The sequence below is a fragment of the Cupressus sempervirens genome, chromosome 4 (assembly GCF_028749045.1).
Source record: "Cupressus sempervirens isolate cs-2001-9-10 chromosome 4, ASM2874904v1, whole genome shotgun sequence".
Classification (NCBI taxonomy): domain Eukaryota; kingdom Viridiplantae; phylum Streptophyta; class Pinopsida; order Cupressales; family Cupressaceae; genus Cupressus; species Cupressus sempervirens.
In genome coordinates this window covers 320,490,204-320,512,830 of record NC_143121.1, presented here as the reverse complement: position 1 = coordinate 320,512,830, position 22,627 = coordinate 320,490,204, and the positions used below count along the sequence as shown (strand labels likewise).

The 22,627-nt window shown below is 38.4% G+C and overlaps 1 protein-coding gene and 1 pseudogene across 2 annotated transcripts in view; both read left to right on the top strand.

Annotated features, from left to right (window-relative positions):
- Positions 1-903: 903 nt before the first annotated feature.
- LOC149561324 (putative apyrase 7 pseudogene) overlaps positions 904-22,627 on the top strand; it is a 47,966-nt pseudogene continuing 26,242 nt past the window's right edge. Inside the window, exon 1 of the transcript XR_016363797.1 lies at positions 904-1,277. The product of XR_016363797.1 is annotated as a putative apyrase 7 pseudogene (transcript). The remainder of the gene's footprint in view (positions 1,278-22,627) is intronic.
- Positions 12,982-15,663, top strand: LOC149561325 (uncharacterized). The gene is made up of 8 exons (XM_089827797.1): positions 12,982-13,186; positions 13,308-13,489; positions 13,537-13,919; positions 13,983-14,139; positions 14,261-14,395; positions 14,549-14,961; positions 15,066-15,210; positions 15,382-15,663. The coding sequence occupies exons 1-8, from the start codon at positions 12,982-12,984 to the stop codon at positions 15,661-15,663; spliced, it is 1,902 nt and encodes a 633-aa protein (XP_089683923.1).

The window sequence follows — 22,627 nt, the reverse complement described above, 5'->3', positions numbered from 1 at the left end:
TTGTCCCACATGTTAGATTAGTTTGTGGATATAAATGAGGTTATTTAATGCTTTCTTCTTCACACAATTGACCTTTCTTGTTTTGCACTTCTATTTGTTTTGAATATTTTTCCACCTTGTTTTGATAAACTTAATGTTTCATTTCAAGGGATAAATTTTTTATGACTTCCTCAACTTCAAAGTGAATTATTTTGTATGTTTAAGATTTTGATATTTGTAATCATTATTTAAAAAAAAATTGTGTCAATAATATCTATATCCTTATTTTATCTTTAAACTTAAGTGAAATAATCAAACAACACATTTTCATATTACCACAATACATACATTGAACATCTTTACCAACTTTTATATATCTAATATTTGTATTGTAAGCAATGCATTATAATTTTACAAAAATAATAAATAACAAACAAATGTTAAACATAAAAATTTATTTAATAATGCTACCGACAATATTCAATAATATAAGATATATAAACTATTTAATATTGCCAATTTCTAAGAATCATGTACTTTAACATATATTATTATTATTATTATTATATAATGTACTATTATTGAAAATAATACAATTAAAAATAAACTTTATTTTTATCTCAATTTTTATGACAAACACTAATTGCAATACTTTAAGATCTCTTCTATAATCATCAATATTAATAATAAACTATAATACAATACTAGAATCCCTTTTATTAAAATAATTAGAATAATAAATTTTAATATTTAATAGAAATATTTAAAAATGCTATCAAAATAATTGAAAAATTAATATTTATTCTATTTGTTTAATGATTACTTAAAATTTCTAAACTAGATTGTGTAACATTAATTACTAATAATATTATTAAATTCTATACAGTCTGTTTTAATATGAACCCTTCTAATCACCAAAAATCAATGTTGAATCAGAAACTTTCAATCAATGTTGAATCAGAAACTTTCATGCATACGACACTCGTAACAAACGCAACTTCAGGAGACCATAAGAAAATAAAAATAAAAATGGACACATCACTGTTCAAGCAACCCAATTTCGTAAGACCATCAAAAATCATAAACTGGAAGCTGAGAATGAAATTGGAATTCAAAGGACATGGTTTAACGGGCAAAGAAGACAAACCAGAAGAGTGGAGGGGGAAATCCCATTCGAAGGGTTTTGCCAAATTTGCACTCCCCCAACATCACAGCACATAGATCCTTTCTTAGGGAGAAACCAGCGTTTCATCGAGTGTTCTTTTGACAACACCCATAACTACTTAATTGCAGCTCAGGTATGCTTCTCCACCGTGTCTTCTTATCATCGCAATTTATTTTTAACAGTTTGGATCTAAAACATAGTAGGGCTATATCATAATAATAATAATGAAAATGTAACAAGAGTTTCCTTCTTGACAAAATTTAAGACAGGATCTAAACACAGTAGGACTATAACACAATAAAAACCTAATAAGCATTTCTTTCTATTGATTGACAAAAATGGGGAGCGTATAGCTGATAGCGCAATTATCCAGTGCAGCGCCAATATATTTTGTTTCCGACACGATGATGAAAACTTTTGTATTGAGATTGGGGGTTCTTCCAAACCTGCGGATGATTTAAATCTGGGGGTTCACCTTACGTTTGCATGTGATAGATCCATGACGCATGCCTAATGTGTTTACCAAACATCTGGATCTCGACTGACAAACTTCCAGTTTTATTTAGTCATAAGGTTGTTTCGGGTGTCACTACCAAGGGACTTTAGCAATGAAACTCTGTTATTGCAGCTAAAGTACCTGGTACACCATAATTGAGGTCGCCTGGATTAAAAAAGCCACTGGCGGATTTGGATTCGGGGTTTTCTCTAGGGCATTACACATGATATACACTTTTTGTCAAAAAGTGCCCTCAAAGTTTACCTTAGGTTATTGAACAAGATGTACATTTTTCGTAAGAAGAGAAACACCAATGTTATTAAGGTTGACCCTAGCACATTGCTCGAAGTTTTCTGAAGAGAATTCTTTCAGCCATCCGTTTGGTAATTGTGTTGGGTTTGAGATCTTTGTTGATGGAGATAGAGTAGAGACTCACAATTTCTAGGTTAGCATAAGGATATTGACACGTATAATAAACTAATGCTGCTTTGCTATTAACTGTCTACAATAAGTTGTAATTTATCATCGACTCTTAAATTAAAAGAGAAATATCTAATAACATAGACTAATAGACTATTAAATTATAGTTTCTAGGAGACTTGTATCTTGATCCTTGGTATCTGTCCATTGTATTGGAAACGTGTTTCTGTCTTGGAGAGGCGTTTCTATCATGGAAACTTCTATGAAATGTATTTGGACATTAAAATATTTTAGATTAAGTTTGTTTGAATCTTTATACATCTCTTTGAAGTTTGAACCATCACTTGAAAGTTGCGAAACAACCTTTTAGAATTTTTTAAAATATGTTTTATATAAATCAAAGAAGCATAAATTGCTAAAATCTGCAGAATGATGAAATTTTTTGTTTCCAAAAAAAGAACATTTCCTTAAAAGATGAACCTCCTTAATTTCAAAATCATTGGCTGGTGCTTTTAACTGGTTTTTGCCCATTTTTTGGATTTTTATGCTTTAATCACAATTCTCAACTTTTTGAAGTTTTCTAGATGCTAAATTCACCTGGCAGTTGGACCTCTTACGCCAATGATTTTCATGTTATTTGACTTAGTGGGTTGAAATATGGCTGAAAACTGAACATTTATTTTGTTTTGTTTTATTGTTTTGAAAATGCAACTTTTTGCCTATAAGGAAGCACGGTTTAAAGAAAAATAAATAGTTAAGTGGTGTTTTTGATTGCTTTTCACTCATTTTTGTGCATTTTTCTGACTGTGATCACATTTTTTTTGGAGTTTTAGATGTTGGGGTTCACCTATGCATTGTTGATATGGTTTATACCAGCAGTTATTGTTTTATTTTTTATTCCGCGAGATGACGGTTGGCTGATGCAATTATTTGTTGGAAATCTTAGTTAACAGCAACTTCATTTTGGAAAATGTATATGGTTTTATTCAATTTTTCATTAAATACTGCACCTTTGTCATTATATGAAAACATAGTTGCCGGAAACTCCTCTGTCCTTCCTTGGGCGCTCGTATCTCCATATCCAATTTTCCAATTTGGAAATGTATCCGATACTGCCTGGATACATGTTAAATATCGTACCCATGTCTGCCTAAAAAAACTTGATTTTCCAACCATGTCAAATACTATGGGATTTGAGTTTTTAAAAGATTTGACATAAATCTTCCCAAATTTGATTTCAAAAAAACTTTATTAAAGCAATTTTAAAAAAAATGGTTTAAACAAAACCTGCACCAAATGAGAAAGACAAATAAAATGTTTATCTATTTCAGCAACCCATTTTTTGGGTTATCTTCTAATGCAACTCTAGTATCTTTACATATTGTGAAGTGTCAAATTAACTTATAAATATTTGTGTCAATATCGCTTTTGAAGTAATGAAGATCTCCTATAATAACACTTATAAACTATGTTAAATATATGTGTATGTTTTATTTATTAATGTTGTGTCCAGCCGTATCCATATTGGTGGTCTAAAAAATGGCCATATCAGTACCCAATACGGTATCCGTATCAATATCCATGCAACTTTGTATCAAAATGAATCATGCTACAATGAAGACTTTTTATGTGATGGTACTTTGAATTGAATTGAAGGTAATAATGAAAAAGCAAGAAATATTTCTGGGCTATCCAAAAAGAAATCGGGGATGCTTAAGGGATGTAGTGGATGGCTAGTTGTCCTCAAGACAATAAGGCCCAAGGGATATCTAAACTGTTCTAGGGATGCCTGTCTGTGCCTTATGTCCTAGGCATTGTTTTGGCGCTTTTGATTAAAAAAGGGTTTGGTGGGCCATGAATATTTTTTGTGGTTTTGAAGGTTGTCCTTTGTGATTGGTGTTATGGGCTCTCCCCTACGCTCTAGGAATTGTTTTGGTGCTTTAAAAAAACAATTTAGATTTCAAAATAGGGATGGGTGGGCCATGAAAATCTATACACTTTTGAAGGTTGCCTGAGAACCCCCCAAAAATTTATAAGTCTAACCAATTAATAGACCAATGATTAATCATGATCACAAGATCTACAAACTACATGTAATTCCCAATGTTCATTGTGTTCCACCTCTTTGTGACAAGGCCTATTATTCTCTTTAATGAGTTGCAAATTCAGGATCTTTGTTACAAATTGCTTGCTTTAATTGATCAAGCGTGCTATCAAAGGTATCATAAACCTATGCAAGGCTAGGAGAGTCTATATTCACATACCCAAGTACTCCCACAATAGGTGATATGATAAATAAGATATATCTACAAGCAGCATTTAATATTTTAAAATAAAAGAAACATGACATTAACACTATAAATAATGAAAATTGATAATTTAAAATGAGAAGTAAAAGTAAAGCAATTCACAACTTGCTTACCTGATATTGGACCACCGAGTGTCATCAAGCATTCTTTCTCTCACCACCATCCCTTTTCTCTTTTTCTTCGATTGAACCCTCTCAACTCTGCTCAATCTGCCATGGATTTCAAAGCATCCTGCACGTCCAGCATTCTTTCCCACAAAATTTAATAGCTAGCATCTCTAGTTTCAATTGGTTTGAGGAATCCTATTTTCAAATAAGATCGGAATAGAGCAAGTGAAGTGTGATGGGTACATACAAACATTTGTATGTCTCTAGTTTTAGTGATTGCTACTTCACCCAATCTATTTTTTCAACGTCTTTCAAAGTACTACTTGAAGTATGCACACATAGAGTTAAAAAAAGATATCTGTAAGCAATCTCAACCATCAAATTGATTAACTAATGGACATGAGTCTCAATCTGTCACAACATGCACAAAATTAGTGTTACAAGATTCAAGAGTTGACAGATTAACGGAGTTTTGGAGGATTGATTGATTAACAGAGTAACAAATGTGTTCCTTATAAAGAATTACAAGGACGTTGTTTCTAAAAGAAACAATATAGAATGAAGACGAAATTAGAAACAAAACTAAAGACAGGATGGGAAACATTCCTATCTGGACTGAAGACAAAAGAGACAGAATAGGAAACATTCTTATCTAGACTAAAAGACGGACTACAAACAAGTAGTTGACCATTATAGAAAGTATAAGATATTATCTTAATACCCTCCCTTAATGGTCAACATACGGATGTCAGAACATTCTTGGATTACTGAGACCCTCCCTGGATCTACGGAATGCTGAAACCAAGAAGCTTTGCTAGAAGAGTGCTATGACTCAAAACAGATTACAAAACTTCGTTTTTGTGGAAAAAATAGTAAAACCCAGAATCTCACGCAACCTTGCGTATTACAGACAACATGAAATGATTTTTGAGGAAAAAATCAACAAATCCAAAAAAACAAAAACAGATTCAGAAGGCAAAAAATACAGCTTCGCCTTGATCAGGAAGCTCGACAACTTGTGCTCTTGGCTGGGAAGCATTTTGCCTTGCTTGGGCAGCCAAACGTTTCCGACACTCGATCTTCATATGGCCAAACTTGTGATAATAATTACACTATACATTTTGCTTCGTAGAGCCATCCAGGGATTGAGCAGAAGGTTGGTGCTAGAAAGGTTGAGAAGGCTGATGGTTGCCAATGTTCTGTTGAAAGGATTTTGCAGCAAATACCTGCTCTGAGGAGGCTGTAGAAGCACTGCTGCCAAACTGTTGTTTCCAACGATCCTACTGCAGAAGTTTGGTGCATAATTTTGGGAACTTCAGATCAACATTAGTTGATGTAATGTTGAGTGTTTCTATGAAGTGCTCATAAGACGATGGTAGACTTTTCAGAGTGATGACTACCATATCCTCTTCCTCCATTTTCAACCAATAGCTTCGAGTTGATCATAGATGACCTTAATCTTTGTCAGATGCTCTTGCAAGGACATACATTCATCCATCATAATGGAGAACAACTGATTCTTTAGAAAGAATGCCCGACTCTTGTCAGATGTTTCATGCAACTCCTTCAGATATTACCAAATTTCTGCAGCTAACTTGCCGGAAGGAATCTGTGGCAGCTGATCATCGATAACAGAGAGCTTGAGAAGCATAACAGCCTCTTGATTGCGATCATCAAACTTGTCCTGTTCTGCTTGGTCGGAGGTCGGACGAGTCTTTGTGCCTAGAACAAGTTCATCCAAATGACGATACTTGAAGATGGTTAACATGCACTACTTCCAGTGGTTATAATTGTGGCAATTGAATTGTCGACTGCCCTCCAACATCAGATTAGTCAAAGATGCCATTTGCATGAAGTTCGAGGCAATGTTGAAGCTGACCCAGGAAAAAATGACAAGTACCTAGAAGAGTAGACGAAAAACCCAGATCAAATCTACAATCATAATGAAAATTTGCTGGCCCGAGAATCAAGGCACGGAAAACTAGGTACCCAGAAAATTCTGACAAAGACCTAGATAGAAGCTCGAAAAACCCACAAGGATAGTTATGCTGAGTTTCTGGATTAGATTGTGTAAAGATTTTTTCATCCAAAAACTCAGCATAACTATCATGGATTGTGGAAATCTGATCGCATTAACCCACAAGGAGTCTGTTATTGAAAAAGGAATCTGATTTTGAAAAGCTAGGGTTTCAAGCAAAAACGATGCCAGGTCGCTAGCTCAAGAGAAAAAAAATTATTCTTACTTCAACTCGGCTCCTATAGAATGCGAAATACCAGTCAGCAATGTGAATGCCCAAGACACGAATGTAAGACACAAAACTTGGATGCCTAACTGCGAACACGAGTTGTTTGAAGAGCCGAATGATATAGGTCGTGCTAGTAAAAAAACAGGTCGCAAGAAAGAAACAAACGAAACCCTTGAATAGGTCGTGTGAACAACATGACGCAACATGTAAGTCGTGAGTGGAAAAGGAGCGTAGCTTGGTCGAATGGAACGTGAACGCGAGCAGAGAACAAATATCAGCAACCAGAACATGAGCGTGAGTAGAGAGAGGACAAAACACGCGAATGCGAGCAAAGCGAGAACACCAATAAATCGCGATTTTCTAGTTCAAGATTTTTAGATTTTGAAAAAAACCCTAGTTGACAAAATGTGATGATCTCCAAGATTCGAATACCCCCAAGATTCGGACAGATGAAAGTCTTAACAACAAAATTGAAACCCTAGCCGGGTTTATGTAAAAATCTCAAAAATTTGAAGTATTTGTTCAATACTGATACCAAGCTTTGATACCATGTTACAAGATTCAAGAGTTGGCAGATTAACAGATTTCTGGATGATTGATTGATTAAGAGAGGAACAAATGTGGTCCTTATAAAGAACTACAAGGAGAAACAATGTAGACTGAAGACGGAATTAGAAACAAAACTGAAGACAGGATAGGAAACATTCCTATTTGAACTGAAGACAAAAGAGACAAAATAGGAAACATTCCTATCTAGACTAAAAGACGGACTACAGACAAGTAGTTGACCATTAGAGAAAGTATAAGATATTATCTTAATAATTAGAAGACCTGACCTCTTCTATGGTCTTCTTCAGAATGGCACTCTAATAATCAGCATCCTTATGTTTCCTAGAAGAACCAATAGCTCTAAGAAAGTATGAAGCTAGGACATGTAATAATAATATTAATGAGTGATCCATGTCGAATATCAGTGCACCCCTCCATGACAAAAGAACAACTAGTTCTAATTAGTGTTTGTCTCATCACCTTCATTGACATGTTCACATTTTGAATATTGCTTGGCAAGGAGGGAAGTACACAATCTATGTTCACTAGGGGGAGCATAAGAGGTCCAATTGCCATTGCATCTCTTAACATGTTTTTGCAGAGTCAGTGGCCCTATTACTGTCCTTTTTTCCCCTGCAGTAGAAGTGGTCTTCCTCTTCTCTCTATCGCAACTCTATAACTGATACTTTGAAATAGTCATGCTGATCAATAGATGACCATTTCTTATTGTGAGTAACACTAATGATTTTATCTTCCACTCGGTCCAACCAACTTTACTATTCAATATATTGTTTCTGTATCTTTTAACAACCTCTAACTTCATGTCCACTCTTATCCAATAGATGGTTTCTAACCCTAGTATAGCTCTAACACTAGTTAGTTTTTCAACCATGACATTGGAAGTAGGAAATAGTTTCCACAAAAGTCAAATTATGATATCACAATTATGACAATGCTAGTGTTTTCCACCCCTTGTATTTTTACTCTCGTTGACAATTAAATTGGTGGTGAGTTCAAGAATTGCTTTTTGGGGTTTAAAGGGCCCTTTGCAAATTTTTTGATGAGAGGGTGAAGAGCATGCAAAACAGTATTGTGGATCTCCAATAGACTTGTGTTTGGATTTATAGAATGATAAGGGTCTATTGATATTCTCTTTACTTCATTTTCTTCCCTCCCATCATTCAAAGAGCATTATTTAATTTCCACATTTGTTAACATACTTATTACTTGATTTGATTGTGTATTTTTTTTAGTATCTACGTTTTGGATCACACTATTCAATGCATTATCAGGATGAAGGAGTGAAAGATAAGAGATAGAAAAAGATGTCATAATTGACACTACTGTTGGTCTCATTTTGTCGTGATATGATGTGATAACAAACTCAAGCCAAAGCATTTTTTAAAGGTTTAAATAAGAATTAGTCACAACTTACAAATTCTTTCTAACAAGCTAAAAGAAATTAAAAAAGGGGAAATTGCATACCTTGATGCTACTCTTGAACTTTGGCTTCAAACTTGCAGCCGTCATTTGGGCTTAAAGCTTTTAAAAGTGTACTGGAGAGGGATCCTTAGCCTCACCTAACCTCCTCCTTGAACTAGCAAATCAATGGCACTAATAGTCAAGCATATCAAGCACAACAAAATGTAGTTGGAATATGTTCTTTTTTGGTCGTTTAGGGTGTATAAGGGGCATGTTGGGTTTGTGAGAACTACATGCTCCTTTACAGCTTAATAAAATATTAACAAATTTAATGTTTTTAATTAAAATGAGTCAATTGTGTTTGGACATTGTGGGGGATGCTTAACCGTACTGAAGACAATTAAGGGATGTCTGTGACATCCTCACTGTCTTGAGGATGGTCAGGTACGCCCCCTTTTTTGGCAGACTCAAAATTGGGATGTGTTTTGGGAAAAAATCACAGATAGAGGGGAACAGCAGGGTAACATGCTGCCATCCTCAAAAAGGCAAGGAATGGGGGGTTTGGGGATAGGGTTTGTTGGAGATATAGCTTCGAGAAACATCTTTCTCCCAATTTGAAATATGTAAATAATCTTTTTTTTGTTGAAGACATTAAGGGGTCCTCAATTTGAAGGGGTGGTGTGACTGTTGATGAGCTCTTATCTGCAGTGCCTTCAAGATTCAAATAATAGAACGGGCTGTATCCAATTCTTAAAGTGGGCCTGGCAGTGCTGTATCCAATTCCTCTGTTCCAATATACCAGATCTCTTGCTGAACAAATTTGCAGATAAGTCCTTTTATTTAATCTAATAATATGTCTGCTTTGAGAGTTGATATTTTGAATTGGGATATTTTGCACTTGAGCATTATATGTCCATAGATAGATCTGTGACAAGACAATGCGAGTTTATTATTAGCCACATGATAATTGAAAGAAGTATAAAAGATTACAGCTGCCGTAGTTTAATAATTATTATTGTGAAGTACTGAGATAATCTTTGATTGTTATTTTTCATATTGTTTGATGTTTTGCCAGAATATTCTAATGAAAGCTGCCTTCTATTATTAAGTTTAATGGTTGTTGTCGGTAAAGGTATAATGTAGCCGATGGGTAGAGTAGTATCCAAATGGGCGCGTGACGCTTGAGTCACCCCTTCGGAAAGGTATATGTATAAGTTCGAGATGGACTTTAGAATCATCATTGATCATTGTAGTCATTGTTATCGGATTGTAATCAGCAAGTGCATACATAAATAAAATACATGTTCTCCATTGAGTCGTGTTATATGTGTTAAACTTCTTACCCTACGCGGTAAACATTTGGCGCCGTTGCCAGACGTACCTGGAACGAAGAAATGATATGAAGATTAATGCCGAATTTGCCAAACAAGGATCAGATCAAGGTAAAAGATAAAAATGAACTAAGTATAGCAAAAGAAATTTTAATTTTAACACAGCAAGCAGAGCGCAGACAGAGACTTTAGCAGATCACCGAGGGGCACCGAAGAGGTGAAGAGGCACAGACGGAGGGAGTGCACTCACCTAGTAGGCTGAGGAGTGCCGAAGAATTGTTGGAAGAAACTTGACAACGCTTGAATTTGGTGGAGGAAACAAGGGAAGAATTCCTTAACTTGTATACACTGAGGGGAGAGTGTCTGAACGGAAGGGAAACAACTCGCACGGCTTGGAGTGCCGAGGGAGCACGAGCGTGGAGTGATCTCTTCGTTCCTGATACACCAGACGAACAGATACAGGCGGAGAATAGAACGTCGCTTGAAGACTTTTCACCAGACAACGCAGTTGTTGGGAACAAAACTGTTATCCAGAACAGCACGGAAGTTCAGAACAGCGCAGGAGTCCAGAACAGCACGGGAGCACAGAACAGTGCGGGAGTCCAGAACAGTGCGGGAGCTTAGAACAACGCAGGTACACAAGTACCTCAGAATCAAAGACAAGTAACGATGGCTGGCCCTAAAGAAAAGTTACCCAAGTTTCACGGTGATGGTTCAATAGACGCTATCAGACATTGTAAAACGTGTGAAACCATATGGACGGCAAATGGTGTGACGGATGAGGATGATTGGGTAAGACAATTTTCAGCGACCCTACGGGGTGTGGTGATAGATTGGTTTCCTCAAAAACTTAATACATGGGAGAATGTTAAAAAAGAATTTATAGCAGAATTCAGATTACTCCGAGATGATAATGAAATAGTGGCAAAAATCTACAACACCAAACAAGGAAAGAATGAGACAGTCCGAACCTATGCCAGGCGATTGAAAGAATTGATCGGAAAGATGGAGTGTCAACCAGCGGATGGGTTGAAAAAACGGTGGTTCGTGGAGGGGCTACGATTGGCTCTTAAAAAGAAAATGAAGATTGTACCACTGGTGTCGTACGCTGATGCATATACTCGTGCCATGGATTTGGAAAACGAACAGAAGACGAGTAAGAAGAAGCATAAATCCTTTGATTCAGACGATTCATCCTCGGAAAGTAGTAGTAGCGATGAGGAATCGAACAAGAAGGTGAAAGCGCTACAGAAGACATGCTTTGGATGATGAAAGAATTCAAAAATTTGAAAAAGAATCCAGATACAGTAAAAGGAGAACTGTGGTGCACAGATTGCAAGGAGGACAGACATACAAAGGGTTCATGCTCAAAGAAGCAGTTTTGTGACATTTGCCATGTGGCGGGGCATTCCTTGAAAGAGTGCCCGTTTAACTTGAAAGTAAAAGGACACTACCAGGTGTTACTCATGCAAGAAGCATCGAACAATAGTAATAACACGGGTAATGATGCAACTTTAGGTGGATATCGAAATAATAATAGACGCGGAAGGGGTGGAAACAATAACAATAACAATGGAGGACAGAGTAGAATACAATGTGATGCGAGTGGACGGCCGATGATACAGTGCGAGGCATGTAATCTTTGGGGTCACTTCGTGAGGGACTATACTATGAAGGAGATGCCGCAGCTACTATGCAGATGGTGTGGTCCGGGGGACCATGAAGATTCAAAATGTCCAAAGCAAGGAGTAAATTTATTAAGTATTGAAACATGTGATGAGAACGTGTTGGCGATCACGTGGGAGCAGGCGAGGAAAGCAAAATATCCAAATGCGGAAGAAGCAAAGGAGAGGTTACACAAAGCTCGAACAAAGATAGAAAAGCAGATGAGAGCGGAGAAGTCACAAGTAAAAGACATTGCTGAAATTCCAAAAAGCAATTTGGCAGAACAAAACATGGTGAAACAGATAATGCAAATGGAAGTGCCAATTAAATTAAATGATCTTCTCACCATGCCACAGTTGCGTACGGCTATTATAAATATGACACCGTCCCCGAGAGTGACGGAGGAAGCAAAGGATAGTAAGAAAACAACCACGGCAGCAACAACAGACCCGATGTTACTAGCACTTACGACAGGTAGACACCCAGCAGTGGTGGAGATGGGCATTCTGGGTACGGTGCTAACGGATACAATAGTAGATGGAGGATCGAGAGTGAATGTGCTACCAGAAGATATCTGGAAAAAACTTGGACAACCAACACTATGGCCACCCACCTTTCAGTTACTTATAGCAGATCAACATGGGATTAAACCCTTGGGCACTTTGATGGCGCAGCCGGTAACAATTGGGACACAACCATTTTTACTGGATTTTGTAGTCATTCCATTAAAGAGAAGAGGGTACGACGCCATCCTGGGATGGGGGTGGCTGGTGCAAGCTAAGGTAAAACATGATTGGAAAAGGAACACTCTGTCAATGGAGAAAGGAGGTAGGAGATTTATAATCGATTTGCATATACAGATGATAGGAGAAGAAGCCGCGTCGTCGGACTCAGAAGGTGAAGGTGAAAATAAAGACGAAGGGAAAAAAAGGATGGAACCAGATGATGAAGGGGTATTGAGATTAGGAGGGTCAACTGATGACGACCTAGATTTAGTAAACGGATTGCTACACTGGCAAATGGAAGATTATGAGGTCTTTCCGAGTTGCAATATTTTGAGTATCGAGGAAGGAAGAGAAGGCCATGAGTTTCCGAAGGAGTATAGTGAATTGAAGGAGGGGGAAGCGTAGGTGGATGAAACACCTGCCCATATGTTCAGTAAAGATAAACCAATAAAATATGAAGAGCCGACATTGAAAACAATGAACTTGGGTGATGAGGAAAATTCAAAGAACATTCTTGTAGGAGACGATTGGAACCCAGTATTAAAGGCGACAACATTTAGAATATTCATGGAGTACAAAGATGTTTTTGCTTGGACGTATAAGGACTTAAAAGGAGTACCACCAGAACTATGTGTCCATCGGATACCATTAATTGAAAGCGTGGTACCAGTACGGAAGAGACCGTACCGAATGAACAAAAACTATGCAGCGTGGGTCACGGAAGAGATTGACAGGATGCTAGAGGTTGGTATCATCTTTAAAGTGCAAACAAGTGAGTGGGTATCACCGATCGTGATATCCTTGAAAAAGGATACGACATAGATAAGAATGTGTGGATTTTTGATGCCTAAATGCCGTGACAATTAAAGACCCGTTCCCAATACCGTTTATAGATAGCATTTTGGAGGAAGTGGCGGGGCATGAAATTTACTCATTCATGGACGGATTCTCAGGGTATAATCAGATATCCATCGTTGAGGAGGATAAATTAAAAACGACATTCATTGTCAAGGACGGAGTATATGCATACAACAGGATGCCGTTTGGATTATGTAATGCTCCGGCGACCTTCAAAGTATTATCTTGTATAAATTTGATAAGATGATTGTTGGAAATTTTAAGGCATTTTTAGATGATTGGTCAATTTTTAGCACAGAAGACAAACACATAACGGCGTTAGGAGAGTGTATGGAGAGGTGCAGGCGAGCAAGATTAGCATTGAACCCGAAGAAGTGCAGGTTCATGGTGCCGCAGGGGAAGCTGTTTGGGCATATAGTTTGTAAAGAAGGACTAAAGACGGATCCAGACAAGATCTGCGTGATCTTAGAGATGCCACCCTCGACGGATGTGTCGGAAGTGAAGTTTTTGGGGCACATCGGTTATTATCGAAGATTTATTAAAAACTATGCAAAATTTTCTTATCCACTGGACAAACTCACTTGCAAGTGTGAACCTTACAAATGGGAGGCTGGGCAGAACGAAGCCTTTGACGGATTTAAGACAAGGTTGGCTACGGCTCCGATTTTGGCCTATCCGAATTGGGATTAAAGAATTTCATGTCCATGTAGATGCCTCAAATTATGCCATCGGAGCAACATTGGCACAGACTGGCGACCACGCGTTGGACCATCCAGTGTAATTTGCAAGCAGATTGTTGTCGAAGGCGGAGAGAAATTACAGTACCACGGAGCGAGAGGCGTTGGGGATGGTATATGCAGTACAGAAGTTTAGACACTACTTGTTGGCTACTCCATTTGTATTCTACGTAGACCATCAGGTGTTGCTATACTTGGTCAATAAGCCGATTATTCAAGGAAGAATAAGCCAATGGTTGTTATTATTACAGGAGTTCACATTTAAGATCGTGGTACAGCCAGGGAAGAGTCATGTGAGTGCAGATCACCTATCAAGAATAAAATCGGGGGAGCCACCTGAAGGAGTTAATGATGATTTTCCAGATGCACAACTCTTTCATGTTACAGTATTACCAACCTAGTACACACGCATTGGAGAATATCTATCGATTGGGCAGTTTCCAAGCGACATGTTACCGAACGAAAGATGAAAATTGGTGCTGAGAAGCTGAACATTTCAGTTAATTAATAGCCTATTGTATAAAATGGGACTGGATCAGATTCTAAGACGATGTGTCCTCGAGGAGGAAATTCTGAAAGTACTCAAGGAAGCACATGAGGGCCCGACGGGAGGACACATGGGGCCGAATACTACTGTGCGGAAGATACTTTTGGCAGGATGGTGGTCGACTGTATACAACGACGCCAAGGAGTGGGTCGTTGCGTGTGATACATGCCAACGAGCCATAAACCCATTGAAGAGAGACTTTATGCCTCTGAATCCCTCACACGCACAGGAACTTTTTGAGAGATGGGGACTGGATTTTATTGGACTGCTGAAGGTAAGTAAAACAAGGTGCCGATACATCGTGGTAGCAACAGAGTACTTAACTAAATGGGTGGAGGCACGTATGTTACCAGACAATTTTGCAGTCAGCACAGCAAAATTTTTATATGAACAAATTATTACAAGGTATGAGATCCCACTCCAGTTGACAAGTATCGTGGAGGACATTTTGTTGACCACGTTATTAGAGTGCTCACTATTGATTTCAAAATTTACCATTCATTGTCGAGCCCATACTACCCAAGGGCTAACGGACAGGCAGAAGCAATGAACAAGATTCTGGTGGGAGTGATTTATAAATCCTGTGCAGTTGAGGGAGAAGACTGGGAAGAGAAGTTACCATCGGCTTTATGGGCGTACCGCACCTCGTATAAGGTAACTACAGGACATACCTCGTTCCAGCTAATGTACGGACAAGAGGCAGTGGTGCCGACGGAGTTCATGGTACCAATTTTAAGGATAGCGATCGAGAATAAACTAGGCGACATGGAGAGCTTACGGGAGAGATTGTACAAATTGAACAAACTCGATGAGTGACGGTTGTAGTCGCAGTGGGCAACCGAAGTTACGCAAGAAAGGAGGAAGGCATGGCATGACAAGCACTTAAAATTAAACAGATTTCGACTTGGTCAGTTAGTACTAAAGTATAATGTACGAAATGAAATAAGGCGTGGAAAATTGGTTGGACCGTACAAGATACGGGAAGTTGGATATAACGGAGCAATTAAATTGTGGACACTAGACGGAAAAGAAATACTAGATGCCGTAAATGGATCAAAGTTGAAAATATATAGAGAAAGACAGGATCCTCCGCCGACAAACAACTGAACAGATGTTTGTGAATAATGTATATATGTAGGAAGTGTATATTTTGAAATGAAGTTAGGATAGTTAAATTTTTTTCAAAAAAAAAAGAAAAAGAAAAGAAGAGAAGGAAAAAGTGTGTGGCAGGAAATAAGAAGTCAGAGGTGATAGTCAGAGAACAAGTGAGAAGGTTGAAAATAAATTATGATAAAAGTGAAAAGAAAATGAGATGAGAAGTATGTAGTTGGAAGTGGGAGAGCAATAAAAACATATATAACTCGATTCTTTTATCCAATTTATATATTCATAAAAGAAGTGGAATTATAATAAAAATATATATATAGTTTGATTTATATATATAATAGAGAGAAATAGAGAAATATGAAGAAAATCACAATAATATAAAAATAAACATAATGAAACGCTGAGCAAATAAAATGAGGAAAAGAAGAACAAGGTAAGAGCTTCTCATGACCGTACGGCCCCCTAGATAGTACAACTCCTTTAGATGACCGTATGGCCTTAAAAACTCGTATATGGTGCAGATATAAGCCGTACAGCTACAAAAGATAAAAGGAATATGCAAATAGAGGAATGAAGACTGTACCACACATTGCAAGGCCTGTACTGTGATACCGTACGATAAAGAGACCACATTAGATCACCGTACAACGATGAAGCAATTAAACGAGATACTCTAGACCGTACGTAGCCCAAACTAGCATTCAAAAGCGAGTGTGAACACTGGATATAGGCCGAACAAACATTTACACCATTCATGAAGCCAGCATCGATATTTTTTTAAGCATTCAATAAGGTTTTTTGTTTGCAGCAAGTGATAGGAGGTTGATAGTATCCCAACCAATCTATGGAAGAGTATAATACTTGGGATCGAGAGAATCCACAAGCGTACCATTCATCTTTTTTTTGTCTTCAATTGAAACTGATGAAGTCGATGCTTATGTTTAGGAAAAGGAGTTACGAAAGTTGAAGTAGACAAGGAAAAAGGTCTTCTGCATATAAGTGGAGAGCATAAGAATGACCAAGCATAACATTGTTGGAGAAAGGGAGGAAGAAATTTCACAAAGCCCTCATACATATTCAGAGTGGAGTTAATAATCAAATAAGTAGTTGGAATTTTGCACCTGAAACGTAGACAAATCCCCACCATTGAGGCTGCATAGTTCCAAGTTATTGAAGCCGTAGGATATAGAGAAACTCAAAAGCTGTATAGATCGTACAGACGGCTGGAAAAAATGCAATTAAAGGACCGTACATAGGAAAGGGTTAAGCAGATTAAAATACGGAAGGGTGGACAGCATAAAGACTGAGAGGCATTGAAGCAGTGTCAAGAAAGGTAAAAAGAAATTCTTTTTAAGAGCCGTACTGTGGAATTTTTAGAAGCCGTACCATTAAAGGAGTAAGCCCTACTTTTCTAAGTCAAGAATGTTGTACTAAGAAAGCCGTACCATTACCTGGGAGGTTGAATCCAGTCAAACCGTACTCTAGAAATTGCTCACAGGATTGAAGAAGCCGTACAATACAAAAGCCGGCAAAAATTGTGAAAAGTAATTGCCATAATGGTGTGACATTTATTCACAAAACGACAAAAGGGTGACAGATATGTTGTCAGTTGGAAAGAGGGCTTGGAAGAGAAAACTGGACGAAGACATGAACAAGAACGCGAAGACACTACCATCTGGAATTCGTATAGCAGGAGGGACGTATGCAGGGACCAGTAGTGCAGGTGCAAGTAAGAAGAAAGCAAAGCAAACGAAGCAACCGATAGAACTTCCTACAGTACAAAGTATCACATTCGAAGGGTTAAATGGTGCAGAGTGTCGGAAATGGTGGCATGAGACCCTAGACAACCACCAGGTGAAGGCTAGTGTCCGAAGAGCACAAGTTGAATGGGTAGTGCAAATGCCTGTATTTTGCATCAGAGACCATGAAGGGTTTTTTCGCATTATGATTGAAACATATGATAGGTTCTCTAGAAGCAATACATTTGAATATCTTGGTTGCAAGTTAATAGTATCATTCAGATCGACGGATTTTACATGGGTATTTGGCATACGTGGTCATGCTTAGGGTGGGAGAAAAATAGAAAGCAAGCTGAAAAAGTTAAGCCGTGAAGTGAAGATGAAGTTGATACAGCTTGTGTGCGGAGACCTGTCACAGGTAGAACAGGAGGCTCTCTCAGACACGTCCAAAGGCAGAGGACTAAAGAAATCTAATATCCGGAGGGGCATTGGCATTGTTTGATAGACATAGTTAAAAGCCGTCTCACAGGTTCGAGCCGTGCTTCAGATATCTCTTTTCCCCACGTAGCCATGATGAACGGAATCTTACGCGACAGAGTTTATGATTGGGCAGCACTATTGGCCGAGCGGATGTCAGAGTTCATGACATTACAGCACAAAACATTCTATATGCCACATTATGCTATTGGTCTGTTTTTGGATGCGATGACGCAGATGATTCCGAATGATGCACTAGAGGCAAAACTGGGACCACTCGCGCCTGGCGAACCACCTATAATGTAGTGGAAGCACTTGGATACTCTTGGCACCAAAATAGTAGGGCAGAAGCGACCAAGGCAGGATGGTGGCGACACAGATGGTGGCCGAGAGGAGACATCTTCAGAGGAGAACGGGTTTGAGGGGGAAGAGGAAGATGACGAAGAGGTAGAAGTGATCACGGCTATGCCCTTGAGATTTCCATGGCCTGTGCTTTCGACTACGACACACTTGGTTCCGGTGGGTACACATGGTATCCTAGGGTTTGGACAATTCAGACAGCTGGTGGTGATGATGCTAGTTTCAGCTACGACGCAGCCCACCATAGAGACGAGCTGCAGCGGAGTCACATCTAGCACCGACGGAGATAGTAGCTTCGAAGGCACCAATGGAGCTGGCTCGTGAGACTCTACCAGATACAGGAGAGACTTTGGTACTGATCATGGAGATAGAGATAGACACAGAGATAGGGGTGTTGGAGGTACCTATAGGCGAGGAGTTGGGGGCATCAGGTGTCCGACTGGATATAGTAGGATTTGATGTGGTGGTCACAGTAGACACGGCACTGTTGGTATCACCTGAGCAGGACAGCGAGAGAGAGGATAGAACCCAGAGGGTGAGTGCTTTTCTGAGTACGAAGTTCCACCGAACTCCAGCACCTCGAGTGACATACTTGCCGACACCCACGTGGGAAGCAGTTTTGGAGACTCCATTTTAGGAGGTTGTGCAGGCACAGAGTGAAGGAGTACCGCATAGCCCTGTTGAGCATATGGCAAATGTAGTGGAGAAGGCTATGGGTATACAGCAGGAACACCCATTAGCGTAGGAGCTAGTGATGACGGAGGCAGTTTTTCTTGATGATGTCGCAGCTCTAGCATCTTGGGCTTGCGAGGTTTTGGCTTCGGCAAAGACGCAAGCATTGGAGTTAGTAGGGAAGGAGCTAGAGAGAGTCATATCCTTCATATGGACGGGATGTCCAGCTGCCTTTACGGTTTGTTTTGAGGAGAGGGGATGGCCCGATCTGGAGACCACGGAGATGCGACAGGATTGGTCCATGACGAGGGAACCTGAGATGGAGGGTCGGATTGAGATACTGATTCAAGAGATTGTGAGGTTAAGCTTTTTACCCTATGCAGTCAGCCCTAGAGCTCCAGTTGGAAGCAGAAGCAGAGCTGAAGATCAGGAAAGAACAGGTCTACAAGCTAAGGGAAGAGGTGAATGAGTTGCGGACGCAGACGACCACTTTGCCAGGGACGCATCCCTCTGTCTGGTACTTATGCATTGATGCATTTTGTTAGTAAAATTTTGTAATGAATTTTGTTGTACTGTCGTTCAGAGACTACTTTTCTTTTGGGGGGATTACGTTGTCGGTAAATGTATAATGTAGCCGACGGGTAGAGTAGTATCCGAACGGGTGCGTGATGCTTGAGTCACCCCTTCGGAAAGGTATATGTACACATCCGAGATGGACTTTGGAATCATCATTGATCATTGTAGTCATTGTAATCGGATTGTAATCAGCAAGTGCATACATGAATAAAATACCTGTTTTGCATTGAGTGGTGTTATACATGTGTTAAACTTCTTACCCTATGCAGTAAACAATGTTTTAATGTTTATTGCCCATACTTTCTAATGTTGGAAATTGGAAATTATATGCGTGTAGAGACACTGCAGTGGTATAATTGAAGAATTATTGAACTGATTATCAAGGAAACCTTGGTAGAATCAAGAGAGTCACCATTTTGGGCATTTGTATTGTGTTTACTACTATATCAGCTGCTAGAGATGGAAGCAAAGTCTCATCAATAGAGCCATTGAATATTCATCTTGCATGAGTTTTGGGCAAGAATTTATAGACAAGTGGGCTTGTATCTAGATGTGACTGCAATCTGTGGGTTCCTCCTTTGCATTGGGCAAAGCATGTCTAGTATATTGCTTGGTTCGAGTGTGCAAATACTCTGCAGGGACACACACTTCATATTGGGCTAGAGATTTGGAGGGAGCCAAGTCCTTTGCGGAGGGGATCAGCAAATTCGCGAAGCAGTGTGGCTTTGAAAGTTCCATGTTTGCTCAAACGTTGGAGCCAACTTTAATTTAGTGATAGTCAAAGCTGTGAGAATGCTGCTTTTGTTGAAAGGGAGTCTTAACTCTTACTATGTGCTAAAATGCATATTTCGCTGTAAGAGAGAAATGCGAGGTGAAAGCCCTTGCAGTGTATATTTCTTTCTGAGAGAGAAATATGAGGTGAAAGCCCATGTAATGCATATTTGAGGTTAAAGCCCTTGTAATGCATATTTGAGGTTAAAGCCCTTAAGAGATGTTGCTTTTCCACACACGGGAGTAGCCATGGTGGATGTTATGTTGAGAGATTCCATGACAACATCACTTTAAGTGATTTTGTGATGGGCAATTGTATGGGTGTAGCCATGGTGGACATCAAGTGGAGAGATTCCATTATTACATCTCGTTGAATGACTTCGTGTTGTGAGCTTGTGTATATGATTCTTTCCACACATGAGAGTAGCTATGGTGGACATCATGGTGAGTGATTCCATGTACATTATCACATTGAGAGATTTTGTGATAAAGCTCTTTTTCACAAATTGGTGTCACCATTATGGGTGTGATGTTGAGAGATTTTATGACATGGATATTTGGAAAGATACCTCCCTAGCTAAGAGGGAGTGTTGGGGATACAACTTTGGGAGATGACTTGCTCACAATTTGAAATTTCAAATATATAAATAATCTATATTATATTAAAGATATCAATAGGTCCTCAATTTGAAGGGATAAGACATTGAAGAGTCAAGACAACGAAGTGTCTTCACTTTGTAATGGCTATTTTTCAAGAAAGAATTTGCTGATATAGATTGATAGTCTTTGTTGAGTGATTGTATCAAAGTGGTATTTCATTTGTTGTCTATAGATTGTAGGGATGTTGATCATTGCTTCAGTTTTGGCCTAGTTTTTGGCATATTGTAAATCTGTTTACTGCTTTCATTAATAAAATGATTCTTGTGTGGCTGGGCTTTTTCCCCTCAAGTTGGAGGGTTTTCCCTGAATAAATTGCTATGTCTTGAGTTCATTATTTTTTGTTTGCTGTTTATTCAGATTGAGGGGAACAAGGTAACGTGCTGCTATCTTCAAAATGGTGAGGGAGGGGGAGTTTAGGGGTGGATGCTTCTTCGTGTTACACAACAAAATACATGTGTCGTGTTATAGATTTCAGCATCTTTGCAATCAAATTATCAAGGATTATGTTGTTTCATATATTGGATGACTTGTTCAATTTACAAGGCTTGTCACTTACGAAGTTGGCATGCTACAGTCATTATGCTGCTGAATACAAGTTTAATTGTAGTCGGCAGGAAATAGAGACACAAGTATGCCATTTCACTTTGAATCTAAGTCACAAGGTTTGAATTCGACAACTATAAAGTTCGGATGAAGTTCAACAAGGTTCAAAAAATTCAGAAAAAAAATTGAGATTAAATTCATCTTATATTATTTAAAAAAATATAAAAATTAAATAATAATAAATTAATAATAACAAATAAACATACCAAATATTAATATTTTACTAATAAAAAATATACTTATTATTTAATTTTTCTAAAAATAAACATAATAAGTATTTCTTTTAAGTAATAAATAGTAAATAAATTAATAGTAATACTAAATAAACTTACTGAGTTTGCCTAAAAACTCGCATATTCACCCTTGCACTTGAACAAAAAAGCAATGTATAGACTACAGAAGCAGCATGAGCACCAACACAGATATCTTGGTAAATTCTTTCCACACAAATGGTGTCCTCTGTGCAAACAAATTCACTCTGTTACAAAGGGGGAATGCATGCATCATCGTTAATATCAATTCGAATAAGGATTATATTTCCAAAACAAAGTTTGTAAATATATGTTTGATACAAATCCTAATAGGGTTTCAATGAACCATCGGCTGATAGATCCATCCTCAGAATGGCGTGAGGTCTGCTACAAGATATAGTGGGAATCCATCCCAGCTAGGCAAGCCTCCAATGATGGGCGATTCCTGTTGCAACCTCCACTCTTAAAATTTGCCATAGGGGCAAACGCCATTCCACTCAAATCTAACATTTCCACTCCATTAAAAGCCTTAACAAAATCAAACCAGAATGAATGGATTCAAATAAGAAAATGAAAGAATGATCAAGAGTGTGCATCGATAGGCTTAAGGAAAGAACAAAAGAACAATATATTGGTGATTCCTATCTTAGGGAATTCAAAAGCTACAGGAATTGATTTGGATAAATGAAAAGAAATCAAGTAGATCCGAAGCACAAATAAGTTGAATGCAATGGTAGAAGAATCATCTGCACAAATCAATGCAAAGCACTCAGCAAAGTCAATGATTGACTTTGGTGTTAACCCTTACAACCTCATATATGCATAACAAGTTCTGCACTTCGTGAAGACAAGATA

What these genes read in the sequence shown, in the direction of transcription:
- LOC149561325 (XM_089827797.1), top strand. Translation starts at nt 12,982, where the DNA reads ATGGAGTACAAAGATGTTTTTGCTTGGACGTATAAGGACTTAAAAGGA. An exon ending in TTTGACGGATTTAAGACAAG is followed by an intron (nt 13,920 to 13,982) that starts GTTGGCTACGGC and finishes ATGTCCATGTAG; the next exon opens with ATGCCTCAAATTATGCCATC. An exon ending in CGTACCGCACCTCGTATAAG is followed by an intron (nt 15,211 to 15,381) that starts GTAACTACAGGA and finishes TGACGGTTGTAG; the next exon opens with TCGCAGTGGGCAACCGAAGT.